Source organism: Sminthopsis crassicaudata, chromosome 3 (genome assembly GCF_048593235.1).
Source record: "Sminthopsis crassicaudata isolate SCR6 chromosome 3, ASM4859323v1, whole genome shotgun sequence".
In the NCBI taxonomy this organism is placed as follows: domain Eukaryota; kingdom Metazoa; phylum Chordata; class Mammalia; order Dasyuromorphia; family Dasyuridae; genus Sminthopsis; species Sminthopsis crassicaudata.
This window is the reverse complement of record NC_133619.1, coordinates 149,795,111-149,812,845: the sequence shown is the minus strand read 5'-3', so window position 1 is coordinate 149,812,845 and position 17,735 is coordinate 149,795,111. Positions and strand designations below refer to the sequence as shown.

The 17,735-nt window shown below is 34.1% G+C and overlaps 1 protein-coding gene across 1 annotated transcript in view; it reads right to left on the bottom strand.

Annotated features, from left to right (window-relative positions):
- Positions 1–1,031: 1,031 nt before the first annotated feature.
- HS6ST3 (heparan sulfate 6-O-sulfotransferase 3) overlaps positions 1,032–17,735 on the bottom strand; it is a 796,276-nt gene continuing 779,572 nt past the window's right edge. Inside the window, exon 2 of the mRNA XM_074299376.1 lies at positions 1,032–8,776. Within this exon, the coding sequence (XP_074155477.1) occupies positions 8,077–8,776 (700 nt within the window). The 3' untranslated portion in view covers positions 1,032–8,076. The remainder of the gene's footprint in view (positions 8,777–17,735) is intronic.

Genomic DNA, 17,735 nt, shown 5'->3' with positions numbered 1-17,735 from the left:
CAGGAAAACATTGTATATATTATTAGCAACATCATATAAGGATCAACTATGAATGACTAAGTTCTTTTCAGTAGTACAAGGATCCAATACAAGTACAAAGTTCTCATAAAGGAAAATGCTCTCTGTAACCAAATAAAGAACTGATGGACTCTGGATGCACATTAATGTAATTTTTTCCCCATTTCAGTCTTTCTTTTTTTTTTTTTTTCTTTTGATCTGGCTCCTTTTTTAAAACTGTGACTAATATGGAAATGCTTTATATGATAGTACATGTATAAACAAGATCAAACTGCCTAGTTTCTTTGGAAGAGAAGAGGGAAGGAAGAAAGAGAGGATTTGAAAAAAAAAACCTTTGGAACTCAAAACTTTGTAAAAATGAATGCTACAACATTTCTGGTCATTTAATTGGAGGGGATGGAATAAAGCATCATTATATAAAAATAAAATAATAAATTAAAAGTGAAATGATTTCTATCACTTCTCAAATGCTAAGAATTTATAATTAATTAGAACCTTATACTTTTATACATTATTTTATTCTGTCCTCAAAAAAAACCTTGTGAGATAGGTAGTCCAAGAATCATTACACACACATTTTACAGATATGGAAATTGAGGCACATAGTGGTTAAATGCTGGTGTTGGGCCTCAAAACTGAGCCTTAAGACTTTAAATTCAATTCTCTTTCTATCTTATCATACTCCACTTCTCTTTTAAATAGTTTAATATAATTTTATTTTAAAATTAATAATTATTTATTTTCTTTACCACAACCAACCCCAAAATTTATAAGAAAAGAGATAGCCATGTCTATAAATACACATCTCATTAATATTGAATCCATCACCTTTCTGTGAGGAGAAGTATGCTTCATCTTCAATCTTCTGGATTTCTGATTGGCCATTGTATTGCTCAGGCATCTGAAGTCTTTGTGGTTGTTTGATGTAACAGTGTTGTTATTGTGTAAATAATTTTTCTGCTTCTCTCACTTCACTCTCCATAATTTCCTCCCTTTTCTCTTCCTTTCTCTCCTTTACCCTTTCTGAATCTAAGAAGTACGTACGTGCATTTGAAATCCTTATGTAATCCTCTCTGGGCTCAGGTGTTACTGGTTGTCCCCATCTATTATTTCCCTGCCTTGGCTATTTAAAATTCCCCTAACAAATCATGGATCATTAGTGTGTGACAAAGCCTACTCTGTGTATGCATTTCTCACCAATTCCTTCAAGTGTTTAAGCAACACTTCCCTCTTTCTGTAGGAAAATACTGACAAACACACAGGAGGAAACAATTGTTCTTGACATCACAATGGTTTAATATGTTAACTTATTCATTAAATTGTGCTTTACATCGATGAAAATCCTCAGTTCTACAAACTATCATTTTTAAATAGCAAGAAAAGTTGATAATGCACAATACAGTCTTGGAGTACCAAGTTCATACACATTATTGCACAGAAACAAAGGGAAAGTCCCTTAGGACAAAATAATTACCATCTACTGAATAACTACCCTTTCACCTAAAATGTGGCACCAGATGGAAAATTCAGGTTTTCCTTCTAATGTATAATTGATTTTTTTTAATGAAAAGGAGTACAAGTAAAATATAGAAAGTATTGTTGCAATCACTGGGGGAATGTATTAAGGGAAATGATGGTAGAAAAATCTGATAACAACCAAAACATTCAAGAGATTTATTTCATTAAAACATGTCACTGCTGTCACCAGAAAAGACTCAACCTTTCCACTGCTGACACTTGTCCTTGGATTTGTCACTGCCCAGAAGCAGAGCAAGAATGCTAGCATGGTGATATGTGGTGGGCCACCAAGTTTAAAATTCTTATCTTTTCTTCAGATAACTTAGAATATGAGCTCATCAGCCACTTGTGCTTTGGGATCTTAGAATCTAGACTGATCAGAGGGTCCAGGCAATGTTCTAGGTATTAAGGGTAATAAAGTCTCACAGACATTTCCTGTCTATAAAGCCATTCATTCCTCTGACAAATGCAGTTCCTCTGCCCAATAGGTTGAGTCTATCAATTTACTTTTTGTCAATAGGATCTGAATACATTAATGAAGCAATAAATCTGCCAAGGTCTCATATCTGGGCCACCTCCAAGGGCAAATCTACTAAACAATTTCAATGTGTAAATTCTGAAGTGACCAGATATGCTAGAGAGAGGCAGAATATTGGATGATGAGTACTATCTGAATTGGGAAAGAATAGATAAATAAAAGGCCTAAGAAGAATAGGAAGGGAAGTCAGGAAGTATTGGGGAAAGGACTATGGATGAGTCCCCAAGTAACTCTAATATATTCATGGAGCTTTTGTCTACAATGATGTAGGCAAACAAGTAAGCACAAAGTTTAGATATTTTGAAGGATATTAGAGGGGCATAATTTGTCTGTCAGTGAAAATATGATTATCAGAAGGTAGAAGTACCGATGATTGAAGTGTGATCATTCTTTGCTCACTATTCTGGTTGGTTCTGATCCTTCCCATCTTATCTTCATTCCATAAAATAATCCAGATAGTGGATTTTATAGTGGACCATTTTAATATTTGCCCCAAAATTCCTGTCTATTTCCTCATAATCTTTTATTTTCTACTTTTGCTTCCAGTGCCCAGAAAATTATAATCTGCCAAAGGGCCAGCCCTGGCAAAACTGGGTGGTAGAAAAAGTTTATTTTGGAACTTTCTTGTCTCATCTTTGAGTACTTAAGTCTCTACTTCTGAAATTTTGCCTTAGAACTGGTCATCTTTTTTTTTTTTTTTTTTTTTTGTCCTATTTCTATAAATCATTGTTCTCATTCAGCTGTGAAAAATGTAAAGTCATTAATAACCTATTAATATTGAGGTGGTAATTGAGAACCATTTTCTTTATGGTATTATTTCTGACTACTAAATCCAAGCCCCCCTCCCCAAAAGAGCATCTATTTTTTAATCTGGAAATTTTGGAGACAAAAATCATTTAAGATCCAAAGAAATCTAAAATTTCAGGCATTATCACAGATTTAAGGGTTAAGGTTTTTGAGGAGTCAGGGTTAATCCACATCCCTAATATGTGGTTTTCTTCTATTTACTCTTAGGCCAGTTATTAAACAAATAAACAGAGATTATACCTACTTTTAAAAAAATTTGATTCAATAAGCATTTATTCTGCTTATTTATTCTTTATTCTAGAAATTGCAATTACATTAGAATAAAGATCACACAGTTTTTTTTTTTTTTTTTTTTTTCCCCCTCTCCTCTCTTACTTTATATCAAATACTATTTAGTATTCACTGATTTTTATCACATCCTTCAGGAAGCCAAGGCAAGTTGAATTTCACAGGGTCTAACCTACAATGTACTGGTAGTTCCATGAGAAGATTATTGTAGAGAATGTCAAAGTTGGGATTTTCCATTTTCTTCTTTCTTCTAACTCTAGGAATTATCCATCATCACAGCATAATGAATTGAAAACAAACAAACAAACAAAAAATACCCTTTGGAGTCCATGTGATCAAGTGATCTATTGCTTCCATATGCATTTAGAGATGTGACCTCACCTAACTTTTCTGAGCCTCAATTTTTTTAGTTATTCATTGGGGAAAATAATAGTGGCTCTATTTTCTAAAACAAAAACCACAGAAACTTACTGTAGGAATTTCCTATGTCTATATTTACATACTGGTCATTTCTCATTTCTACAATGTACACTTTCTCCTAGAAATGTATCTTTTCCTCCTAGAAATCCCTTCAAGCTTCAGCTCATGTACAACCTTCTACATACAGTTTTTCCTCAACCCTTAATTGTTAGTCCTCTCTCCATAAGTTAAACTGTATTAATTTTCTCTGTCTCTCTATCTCTCTTTATACATATGTATATATATATATATATATATATGTGTGTGTGTGTGTGTGTGTGTGTGTGTGTATACACACACATACACACATACACAGTCTCCCCTGATATAATGTAATCTTCTTAAGTGGAATATTATATTAAATCTATTTAAGGGAATATTTAATTTGAGGAACTATTTAATTTTTGTCTTTGTTTACCTAGCACCTGGCACGGTGCCTGCTACTTTGGAGATATCTGAAATGTTTATTGATCAATTTTTGATGGATCAATATTGCAATTGATCAAATATTGCAAAATATAAAGTTCTAAACAAAGTTTAGATATTATTCTTGGTCTCAATTTTATCTTATGAGATATGGGTATATCATGAAATAAATGGCAACCCCCCAAAACCCCTGATTTATAGCACATTATTCCCTTATACCTTAAATCTATTTCTTAAAAACCTGTACTGTTACCTTTAATCATCTACCTATTAGAATCAATCCCCAAAGACAATAATTCCTTATTTTAGTCCTTTGAAAGAAATTTACTTTAGTCACAACAATTGAACCTCCAAATTGCAATACTTTAGGTAAAGCAGATGAATTACAGGTATATCATGAAACAAATGACATCCCCCCAAAAATTAGATTATTCCCCCACACCTGAGGTCTATTTCTTAAAACCCTAGTAGAATCAATCCCCAAAGACAATATTTCTTCTTCTCAGACATTTGAAAGAAGTTTACTTTAATCCTATCAGTTGAGCCTCCAAATCTCAGTACTTTAGTTAAAGCAGATAAAACTGTACAAGATTACATTTAAGGGCAAGGCTTCTGAATTTCTTATGGATGGTGTGCATTATGCTATTATCTGGGGATATCATTGACCTTATCAAAGATTAACAAGTATACCCCAATTTTATATACTCATCAAGAAAAGGGAACACATTGGATCTCTTTGGTTAGCCAAACATTTGTCTAAAGAAAGCAAAATGGGAGTCATATATCTTAGTGCCTTGCATGTAGGAGGCACTTCATAAATATTTATTGTCCTTAATAAAACCATTTGTAAACCCACAGTTTGGTCAGGGAGCCACTGCAGAGAGAGAGTGAAAGGGGAGAGAGAGAGTGAAAGGGGTAGTGGATGGAGAGCTGAGTTTGATTGGATTTCATCCAATTTGGAACTCCCTAGGGTTTTTTTGTTTGTTTGCTTTTTTTTTTTTTTTCCTTGCTGTTCTGGAGCTTTGGATACTGCTATAACTAGAATTGATTTGTGTTTTCATCTTACTTAAAGTTGCTGACTTAACTTGTAAGACTGCCCAGGCCCAGGTGATAGTTTGATAATAATTTTCTACTCAGCTAGCAAGTATGAATTTGGTTTGCAGGGAAGATAGTACCTTCTCACCTTTCTACTTACATCACCATATTATCACCTTAGTACCTTGCAGATTTGAGACCATTGCAGAGGCTGCTTTGTATTAAAAGAATATAACAGATCAAGACTAGGGCTGCCTGTTAAATATGCTAAGTCTTGGCCTTGGTCCAAGCCAAATAGATGGCTGCCCTTCTGAATAGCCTGATATCCCATCTCAAGTGGAGCTCCACATATCAAGCAAACAGCAATGATGCTGGGGAAAGCCTTGAGATATAAATTCCCTTTGCCTCAGGAATAGCATGATATTAGTAGCTGACAGCTAAGAGATGCATTAATTTCTTGCCAATATTTTAAAAGGGAGGTTAACAACAAAAAAATTCAAAGGCTCCCTAACTTATTTTGAATTCCACATGACATAAAGCTGGATCATTACTGCAAAGTGTGTATGTGTGTGTAAGTGTGTGTGTGTGTGTGTGTGTGTGTGTAAGTGTATATGTGTGTCGCACATACACACCCTAGTGTTCACCTGCCCATGTGCATGTATGCTTGTGTATGTTCCCCCAGCAGCAGGCAGAAGGGAAAATTTGCAGCACTGCCAGTCTCAGCAGAACCATACCATATTCACAGCAAAAAAAATGAAGCTGTAAAATCTGCTCATTAATTCCAGCTGTAACTCTCCTTTCTCTCCCTTCTCCTTACTTCCCCTCCCCACCTTACAGACAAATCATCAGGATGGAAAATACTGATATCATGTCAGACAAATCTATTGTCAGATTAATCTCTATCATCTAATGAGGCATATTTATGTGGCCCCTTTTTATTTTCTTTTCATGGCTCCAAAAAGTACAGTTGCCAAGTCATTTATGATAATGACATTTTTGATGGGGTGGAGGGATATATATGTGGGGGGTGGAGAGAGAGTGTCTTCCCACATGCTTTAGGCTTTAGGCCACAGTGAAATTGAAACCAGTAGCCTTGCACCATCCTCATGGATAACAAATAAACCCACCTGAGTAACATCAGCTGGCTCATCCCAGATACTGAAGGGATGCTACTCTCAGTGACTGACTCCATCACCCACTTATCCAGATCTAACTCTACCCTTTGTTTATGGATAATGGCATTACTGACTGAATTGAGGATCATGGAAGAAAGAACTCATCTACCTTTCCATCACCATCAAATATTTGATATTATTCAGGAGGATGAATTCCTCTCTTCCTTCAGCACATGGCACATACCCTTGCTTTCACTAGTCACTCAATGAAGTTTTATTGATTGACTGATTTATGTACTCTCCAACCCAAGGGACTTATGCTGAGGGTGGGATGAAGGATGGTTCAAGAAAGTCAGTTGCCTTCCAAACTTTCAACTTGGATCACCAAAAATATATATATATTTTTTCCAATTCACTTTGCAGATCCTACTTGTGTTCATGTCATGCTTCTGGTAGGAACTTTTCAGCTTCATTTTTCAAGGCATCCACATCCTTCTATGTAATTGATGACATGACAGAATACATTACAGACATTCCTTCTCCCACAATTTCATAGGTTTTCATTTATTTTCCTGTTTATTTTGTTCATGTCATTTGTACAAGGTCAAGAAGAATAGGAAACACTGAGGAGCATCAGCTTCCAATTTGTTATATCATGGTTTCATGTATTAAATATTATCACAGATTTATTCCTATAACAATCAAAGGTTTAAGAATGAAGAAAAATGTATTAGAGTGAAGATATTGAGACACCATTAAGTCCTGTCTCACTGAAAATCTGGAATTATTATCCCATATCAAACACTCATTCATGGTAGCCAGTGTATAATGTTATTCATAGAACAACTTGAGGACAATAACCTTGTACACATGCTAGCTGCCTTATCAAATTTCACACTAAAATTTTACAGTTCCATTATTATAGCAGAACTTAAGTCCTATGGGCAGTGTTATACCAAGAAAGATAGATGCTTCCATTTTCCTTGGAAAAATACACATATTCATTTAATAAATATGCTTCATTTGGTGGACACATCACTTTCCTTATATTTTATTTCCAGTTCCACTTTCAAAATTTAGGAGAAAAAAATGACGTCCACCTATAGATGAGAGATCACTAATTATGATCTTTTTTTTAATGGCTATACTCAGTCACTTAACAGGACCTTATTTTTAGAAAAGGATGATAGGGAAGTTTTTATGGACTATGCTTAGGATGATGTTCACAATAAGACTAGGGTAGCAGTGGTTGCCTTTAGTTTGTGTTCTAAGACACATCCAGTCGGGCCATTCATAGTCAAAAGGTGAAGAAGGGCCCACATATTTCATCCTTTAGCATGAATTCAACACAGCAGTGGATGACATTCTCTTCTTTTTTTTGACTGAGAATCTACAATTGTTTTTCTTTTTTCCTTTTTTGATCCCTATAAATAGTCCTACTATACTGTTACAAAGATATTGTTAAAACAGACCGATTTTTACAGAACTCCCAAGCCCCAGCTTGGATTTTACATTTATGTCACTGCCAGCTTTGACTTCTTATGCCATTCTTCTACCGTGCAGATGAAAAGAAGATAAAAACAGACTTCTTGGTTCCCCATCTTGGTGTAAGTCTTTTAGAGTTGTTTGTTTGGGATGTCATTCTACCATATTTAATATCATTGAAAAATGTCAAGAAAAAAACAAGAGGAATCGCTCCTTCAGCTGGTTAAAATTTAAGGGAGGAAAAAGACAGAGGGAAGGCAGATGTTCAAATCAGGTCTCATACACTCAGAAATCATGGCTCATTTTGATCACTCCCTTAGATGATTCAGCAAAACATCAACATTGTCCATGGTCCTCCTACCTCCCTAGGAGGAGAAACAGAATATGTCACCATCGGACTACTTGACTGTTATAGTCCTCTGTGACAGTTGTCTCATCCTCCTTCTGCCACCTGTGAGCCCGATGCTCCTTTAGCAGCTTCCGCTCCTCCCTCCTCTTCTGCCTGTCCCTCTGGTGTTCCTGCTGTTTGGTGTAATGGTAGCGTTGTAGGAAAAGGTCTTTTGCATACTCATAAAGTTGCATGTCCAGGAAATTCAGCTCCTCGATGTGCTGGCGGGCCCCTTCATTGATGTCCACATTAGAGGCCCTTGTGATATTGAACTGTGTGAAGGGGGAGATGAACTTGAGATTGAATGTCCTCTCAAAAAGGAACTGAGTTTTCCTCTGGAATTCTGTAAGCCCAAAGAAAGCCATGTTCTTCAGGTTATTCTTGGCACTCTGCAACAGAATCGTATTCCGCTCACTCTCATTCATAAAAGTCAAGTTGTAGCATCCCACCAGGCTAAGGTCTGCCAGCATACGAACCTGGCGGTTGTTGGCTAGATTATAGCCACAATCCATAAATTCCCTCAAGCTGACACCAGACCAATCATCCCCTGGGTAGCAGGTAGGCAGCTCATCTGGAGTTGGGCTTCTCCCATCACACATGTGAAGAGATGTCTTCCAAGTGGCCCCTCTCTGGACGTGTTTCCATTCACTCAGGTAACGGGACACTGGGTCCCTCAGCATTGTGATATAGTAGAAATTCCTAGAATAAATTACAAAAGAAAGTTAAGACTTGTAAAAATAAATCAATAACTAGACTATTATTATAACTAGACTAGTTATCAACAATAGTTAGAATTTACAAAGACTTTTAAAGTTTGTAATGTGCTTTGCCTGTAATTTCGGTTAGTTCCTTCCTATATGCTGTAAGTTAGGTGCTATTACTACTTTCACTATACAGATAAGAAAATCAGGTTAAGTGACCTGCCTAGGATTATATAGCTAGGAAATATGTAAAGAGGGATTCAGACTCTAGTCTTTCTAAAGCCTGTTCCATCTAGCTCGAAAAGGTTTTGGTACTTCTGCTACTTTCTAGATAGAATCACAGAATCACTGATCATAAAGTGTTATAGTTACAAGGGAACAGTAGAGATTACACAAATAAGCGATTCTCAAACTGTGATCAATATAAAATTTTTTTGATAATTATTTCAACTAATTTGTTTCCTTTTCAATTCTATGCATTTCATTATTGTCTGCATTTATATAGTATTTTAAGAAAAGTCTATGGATTTCACTAGTATGTTAAAGGTCCCTATGTTACATATATAAACTATTAGGAACCTCTGCTCTAGTCCAGAAAGAAAGAAATTAAAAAAAAAAAAAAAAAAAAAAAAAAAAGGAAATGGACCATACAAGGAAAAAGTCTTTTATTGATCATCTTTATGATTGGAAATTGGAGGTGTCTCTTTTAGGTAATTTATGTCATTATTCAAGGGTCATAGAAAATCAGCCACTTCTGGGATTATCCTTCTCTTTTTCCTTCCTTTCCCTGACCCAGCTGGGCTCCACAGGCAGCATTACTATTCAAAACACTTAGACAAGTGAATGACACAAACTCTTTATTTTTTTCTGGTGAGATAAAGGACCAACAGACCTTAAACTATACCCTAAAAATGCTAATCTCAAGGTCTTCTAGTTCTTTCCATCTGTTCTTCCTTTATGTCCTTGTTATCTCACCCATGGTTACTACCAAAACAAGGTTTCCTGAGTCTTGACAAATATCCTACAATTAAACTTTCTTTTGTATAATATCTCTCAAAATTAGTTTGAATTTCTTTAGGGCAGAGATTGTCTTCCTTTCCTTATTTGTGTCTCCAGAGCTTAAGGTACAACGCTGGGTGTGTAGTAAGTGCTTAATTAATGTATTTATTAAAATTATTCAATCTTAAAATCTGTGAAATGGCAAAGACATCTGAAAGAAATGAGCAGTCTTCTGAATGCACACAGGAAAACTTACCACAAAAACAAAAAACATGCTGCAATCCTATAGTACAACAAATTTTAAACTTTTGCTCTCAGACTCCCTCTTTCCTTCCTTAGAATCGGTAATTTCAGCGATAATTTATTGATTTTCCTTAAAAATTTTTGTTAATATTTGAGAAAGTAAAGAATATAGAAAAATGTTAATTATTTCTTTTATACTGAGACAACAGAGTAAGAGGGAATAACAACAGAAGTATTAGAAGCAAAGCACTGATGATCTACCTTTCTATAACAACAGTTTAACTTTAATTTGATCATAAAAATCTAAAAATTCTTCATTGATAACTGATTTTTGCCTGGGTGATGGAGAAATAATATGTTTTCCCCCAAAAGCTAGGTTAATTTAGTTTAATGGTTTAATTCCAATGGCATTTTTTGGTTGGGTGGAAGTTTGACTTGGATGGAAAATTTAAACTGCAGATAAATAAGTTGCCATCCCATTGTACCATGATTCAAGGCTTAAAAAGAAACATGAGAGGAAAGAGCAAATGGACAAAAATATTCTGGTACTCTGGGGCCAAACTTAACCCTGTTACAAAAACATATGAACATACAGAAAAAGTAATGGAAATAAATTCAATGTTTCATAATAAGATGTTTATTTTGTGAGATGCAAAGTTTATTTCTCTTTTTTACATCTATTACTTTTTATTCTACCAATATCACCTTAAAATATTAAATCATTTATCATATAAAACATGTACAAGTTAAAAGAGAAAAGGAACTTCATAGAGTCATACAATAGAGACCCAAAGAAACACATTCACTTTATTTTAAATCAGAAAGGAGAATCTATTTACTCTTAAAAGATTCTAGAGGCTATATTTGCTAGCTCCTGTTTATATATCACATTATAGTGATCCAGTATGCTAGAATAACAATTCCATCAGTAAAAGGGAATTTCCTAAAAATTCAATGGAGTTTAGAGCTTTAAGTAATACGACTTTGAATCCAATATTTAAGATGTGGTAGCTTCTTCTCTGACTCTGCATCCTTGTTTTAAATCCCTATTAGCCTGACTTGTCATTTGGTGAAACTAGACTGAGGTTAAAACATTCCACATCCTATGATTGAAGTACCCTCTCTTAGACCCTGTCTTCCCATTCCACAACCTTTACCTTTTCATTCTCCAAGACTAAATCTAAAGAAATTTCTACATCAATATCCCTGTTGTAGATCTGATAAAGACAACTAAGAAACACTGTGATAAGCTGATGGTATCCACATATGAGAATTGTGTTTGTTTTGTTTTGTTTTGTTTCTGCAGCAAAATGTGTTTGGAGAGCATATATGGGAACATGTCAGCCTCACTTTGATACTAAATAGTGATTTGTTCAGTTTATGAGTCTCTCAGGTAGACAATGTGGGCTGATTGTATTTCATTATCCTGTACATATTATTAGTTCTCAGTTAAGAATTTATTGAATAACTACACAATAATGATTATAGCAGTAACAATAAAACACATTGAAGGATGCCTGAAGTCTTTTTTTTTTTTTTAAGTATCCAAAGCCTACTATATCCTTGAGCCAGGCAAATGATATCAGAAAGGAAAACTGTTTTCCTTGTTAATTGAACAAAACACAAAATACACAAGTGGGCAAATAATCTTTTGACTGTGAAATGACAGGTCAGCCCTATTAGAGCATCTTAATCTTAGGAGCCAGATTAAATATTCATGGCAGTTCAAAGGATTTAAGGATGAGGATTGCAAAGGTTCGATAAAGCAAAGGTTTAGTTTGGACCTGACTAGAATATGAAGAAAATACTTTTGTCTACTTGTTAGAATGAACTGCAGAATTCATCCTTCCTGCTTTTCCTTTCTAATAGCTGTGGTACAATCTTGGAAATCAACTTAATCTCCACATCTGACTGAAATTGATCAAGGCTAAACTCTTATTTTGCTCAAAAATTTTGCTGCTGAAAATTTTATTCAATAACAACTAATCTAATCAAAAGGTGATTATCTGTGAAGAAGTCTAAAATGCCTAAGGGTTCTGTCAGCCAGGTAGGCAGTGGATCAATTTATAACTCAAATGAACAATGACATGGGGGTATAAAAGTGGACAGCTGGGCCATTCATATAGCAGTATACAATGTTCTTATATTTAATGGTATAATGGTTTTGGCACTGGATGACAGATAACATTTAAAAATTTCTTTAGCAAGCTTTTATCTCATTTTTAAAAAAAAAATTGATCCTGCATAGCAGCCAAAAAAAGACAAGAATTTGGACACATACTAAAATAAACCAACAGGTTTTCTGAACGCCCAACTCTTATAAAAACAAAGTCAGAATATAGTTAAAATTGAGTTTCCTTCTCCTTCTTTTAATCATTTTTCCATTTATAAACAAAGAATACCAAATGGGCTCAAGAAAAATGAAAATAATTAATGGTTTACTTTGGTGTTGGTTAAAATTGTTCTTATGTTATGCTTATATATATAAAGAAGAGAGAAGAATGAAGTATCTGTGGAAGGAATCATCAGAAAAGATAAAAAACAAACCAAATTTATAGAAGTAGATAGTCATTGCATTCTAAGAGATCTGTTCAAGACATATCCATTATCTCAGCTCCCTTAATAAAATAAGACTATCCCACAGAATAGAAGAAGGAGTTGAGTAGGAGGTATATAAAACATAGAAACTTTGAGACAATAGAAGAAACAGTTAGTATGTGATTTTTGTAGAGATTGACCCTATGAGAGACAGTGTCCACTAATGCCTGTATATTAGTGGTGAAGGCAAGTCTTTATCCTAGAGCAATCAGTAAAGAAGATAAACATTATCATCTTGTAAAGATTCTTCAGAAGATTGAGGTGTAAAATAAAGCTATACCTTTTATTTTTGCCATTCAACCCATTCTGTAATATACTATCCCTATAATATTATCCCCAATCAATGTCTTTTAAGTCATATCGTTAATAGATTTTTATCAAAACCAATTGTAAAGTTTTAAACATTGTAACAATATTCAACAGATTATCAATTTATGGCAGTGTTCCTAAGAGAATTTGTTCTCCCTACATCCTTTCCCTCAGTTCTTCTATAAAAGTAGCCTAACTGCATTAGCAGGGCATGCTTATGTTATGATTAGAAAAAGAATTAGTCAATTCTTTAAATTTTTAATTTGATTTATTTTGTTTTTTATATATGTATATTTATACAATTATATGTGAATTAATGTGTATATAAATATAGATATTTACATGTTTATGTATAGATGCATGCATATATATATAAATTTGAAGTCAGAGAAGTTATATTTGAATTGTAACTTTTTCATGAAGCAGTAGATAGTAGAAAGTGGACTCCAGTATCAAATCCCACTTCTGACACTTATTACCTATGGATGTGGAGAGGCACTTGAACACTTTGAACCTTAGTTTCCTTGTTGCTGAAATGAATGTAGTATGATATCTACCTCATGTGTGATGTAAGGAAAATAGTTTGTATATATCAATATTATCACATTTATTATGTTGTTGTTTTACAAGAATAAAAGACAAATAAGAACAGTATGTATCAGAGAACTTATCTTCCTGACTTTAGGGTCAATTTTTATTGCTACTTTGGTAGATAACCTATTCCAATGAAATAAAAAATATTTTGACTTATAAAGCATCGGAATTTCATATGCATCATGCTCTTCTCTCCTCATGTGGGAATATATAAAATTATAACTTAAAATTATTAAAAATAATAAATGCTGAAATATTCAAGTCAGGTCAACAATCATCTTTATTTTATATTTATTTAAATATATTAATATATTTAAATATAAATATGTAAAAATACATCCAAAATACATTTTATATTTATTGATAATATTGAAAATATAGTTAATAAAACATTATACCTAGAGTCAGTCCAAATCCTTTCTTAGACATTCACTAGCTCTGTGACCTTGGCCAAGTCAACTAAAATCACTGGACTTTCAGGTTCCTTATCTATAAACTGAAGCTGCTGCTTTGAATCCCTTAAAATAATGGTGTCAAACTCATAAAAGAAACAGGTTCTTGCTGACTGCATATTGACTTAGAAAAGCCGAGAATTAACATTAGCTCTGTTGTACAATATCACATTTTCATTTATTTTGTTAAGTATTTCCCAATTATATACACATCTGGCTTCACCTCACCTCTGTGTAATGTTCCATAAAACCCTAAATATATGATCTAGTGACAAAACATGTGACTATGTGACAAATAGTGAGGTGGGTGCTAGATGTGCAAAAGTAAAAAGAGAAAAAAGAAAACCCCTATCCTCATTAAATTGTATAATGTACTTTTATGGTTCACTGGTAAAGGTTGTTGACAAGCAGAGTTAATCTTCAACTTAAAGAATCTGTGTTTACCTGTTTTTATATCATTTGGGGGGTAAGTTTTTAAGGAATCAAAGAGTAAAAACATATATAATATTCTAATATTTCAATAATTATTGGGTTAATATGCATGCAGATGAAGTCAATGAAATATGATTATACAGCAGGTAGAAAGATTATTCTTTCCAATTAGTAAGGTGAAATTAGTGAAAATAGGTCACTTTCATAATATATGTATTAGATTTGCATTTCTATTGTTATGCAGTAGAAAGTATTCTGTGAATTCATTGCTTGTGAAAAGTACATTTTTATTGGAGACTCTGGGGTGCCAGGCTGTCTGTCCCTTAATGGTAGGGAATAGAAGTGGAGGAAGGATTTCTGTTTGCTGTTTATACTATATTAGTAAGTATATTTTTCATACTATAAAAACCTGTGTCTAGGAGTCAACAGCCCCAGTAGAGAGACATGACCTATGACTTAGAGAGAGAGACCTGAGACTCAGGGAGGAAGGGAGAAAGAGAAGTAGCCACATGGTTATTAAAGGCAAGAAGTACTGGTTATTATTGCCTTACAAACAAATATGGTAGTAAGAAAGTACTAGAAAGATAAATTAGGTGGGAGAACCATCAGATGCTATTTGTTTGGAACAGAAAAGAAAAATAGCCTTAAACAGAAACTGCTCTAAAAGGAAATCATGGTACGTATATATGAATGCAGGACCATATGGCCTCCAAAAGGAAGCTGTTAGAAACCAGTCTAAGATGATCAGATAAAGAAGTTAATACCATACAGTCTCTTTTTGCCATTCTCCAGTTAGACTAAAAATTCCATGAGGGCAGATAAAGATAGCACAGCTAAACTTTGTTAACTTCCCCAGGGTCTAGTATAGCACTCCACAGATGGTAGAATTAAATCAATATGTTTATACTATTGTATTCCAAGAACTAAGACAAACCTACAAAAAGGTCAGACTGAATTTGCTAACTAGAAACCTAGTAAGAATCTAATATTTACTCTTACTTTAATCTTACTTAAGATCCTCCATGTAGGGGAAGCAGACTTCCCCAAAGATAGTCTGTTCTTCTCTTGAATAGCTCTAATTATTAACTAATTTTTCATTGTTTCAAGTATTTCCTTACCTAAATTTGTCATTTTTTCAATTTCTATTACTCCTGTGTTTTTTTTCCCCTCCAAAGAAGGAATTGAATATCTTCAAATAATACTCATACAGTGTGAATGTAAAAATGTTTATCATTATGGTTATCTTCTTTGGACATTCTCCAGGTAATTGATATCTTTTTAAAACTGGTATCCAGAATAACAAAAAAAAAATGTGGTAATCCCTCTCATTTACTTGTTTCCTGGGGAATCTATTGTGGGCCAAGAAACAACACTTAGAACCAAACAGGAACAATTGGTTGGCTTAAGATCGGAAAAAGGATATAAAAAGGCTATTTATTGTCATCTTAATTATTTAACTTATATACTGAGTAACATCATCTGAAATGCCAGGCTGGATGAATCAATAGCTGGGATTAAGGTTCCCTGAGAAATATCATCAAACTCAGATATGCACCTGATATCACTGTGATGATGACAGAAAGTGAGGAGCAATCAAGAAACCTCTTTCTTGATGAGGGTGAAAGAAGAAATTGTAAAAACTGACTTGAAAAAAACAAAAACTAACCCAACTAGTCCTATGACTTCCTGGCAGATAGAGGGAAAGGAAATGGAATCAGTGTCAGATTTTATATTCTTAGGTTCAAAAGATCACTGCAGATGGTGACTACTTCATGAAATTAAAAGACATTTGTTTCTTGGGAGAAAAGCTATGGAAAATCTGGGCAAACATACTAAAAAGCAGAGACATCACCTTGCCAGCAAAGGTCCATATAGTCAAAGGTATAGTTTTTCCAGTAGCAATGTATGGCTGTGATAGTTGGATTATAAGGAAAGCTGAGTGCCATAAAACTGACTCTTTAAAATTGTGTTACTGGAGAAAACTTTTGAGAATCTTTTGGTGATTGCTATCTATATCCAAAAAAAGAACTGATTGTTCCTTAATACAGACTGAAGCATACTTTTTTTCTTGAGATTTTTTTTTTTGGGGGGGGAATCTGTTTTCTTTTGCAACATTACGTTTATGGAAATGTTTCACATAACTTCACATGTGTCTTCTTAGTGTGGGGTGGATAGAGAGAAAGAGAATCTGCAACTCAAAGTTTTAAAAAACAAATATGTAAAATATATGTAAAACACATATAACTGGGGAAAACAAAAATTTTGAAACATGAGAATCCCATGAAGAGCAAGGACATCAAGTCAGTTTATATTTAAAGAAATTAATTCAGGCCATTTACTGGAATATCAAATACTGAACCTGATGTTTAAATATTTTAGCTACATAATGAGTAGTAGATGGGACTCATAGGAAAAGACCTGATGTTTGGAAATATTAAAGGCAAAAGGAAAAGGGGATGGCAGAGGAGAAGATGCATAGATGTTGTCATGGAAGCAACAAACATAAACTTGGATAGACTTTAAGATAGAGTGGGTAATAGAAGAGACTGGCATGCTATGGTACATGTGATCATGAAGAGTCAGACAGAATAACTGAATAATAAATCCCAGAATTAAATGCAAATACTCCAAATGTAGTTTCAACAGGGCAGAGTAAAGACTGAAAATAAAAAAATAAAGACCCTCTTATTCCTTGAAACAATGCTTTACTCAATGTACTCCAAGATCATCATAGTTTTCTTAGCTGCTGAAATCCACTTAAACCCCCAGATTTCTTCAGACAAACTGCTCTCTAGCCACCCTTCACTTCTCTTGTACCTTTGAATCTGTTTTTTAAAAACATATCTATAGCTTCACATGTATAGCTACTTAGTTTTCTTAGAAGAGATTGAGCAGTCAAGCTGATTCTGAGCTTCACTATGTCCACTCTTCCTCTCAGATTTTTGCAATGTGTATATTTTGTCAAGACACTATCTATGCTTTTAAGGTATTGTTAAAAATACTTAGAAGCAGAGATTATAGGAACATAAAATTATAGCTGAAAGAGACCAGCCATTCATTTTAGGGAGAAAAGAACTAAGATTCAGGGAGATTAAGCGATACACATATACTGAGGAGAAGAACCAGTATTGAATGTGGATCCTCTGAATCTAAGTTGGACATTACTTACACTGTATCCTAACTGATTCCAGATACTTGGTATACTTCACTAGAGACCTATTTCAAGGTTGTCAAAGAACCGTTAATGACTACTCTGGGTCTGTCATTTAAGTGTTTCCAGCTCCATAAGATTTTATGATCTATCACTTGTATTTCCATCTTTCCCATAAG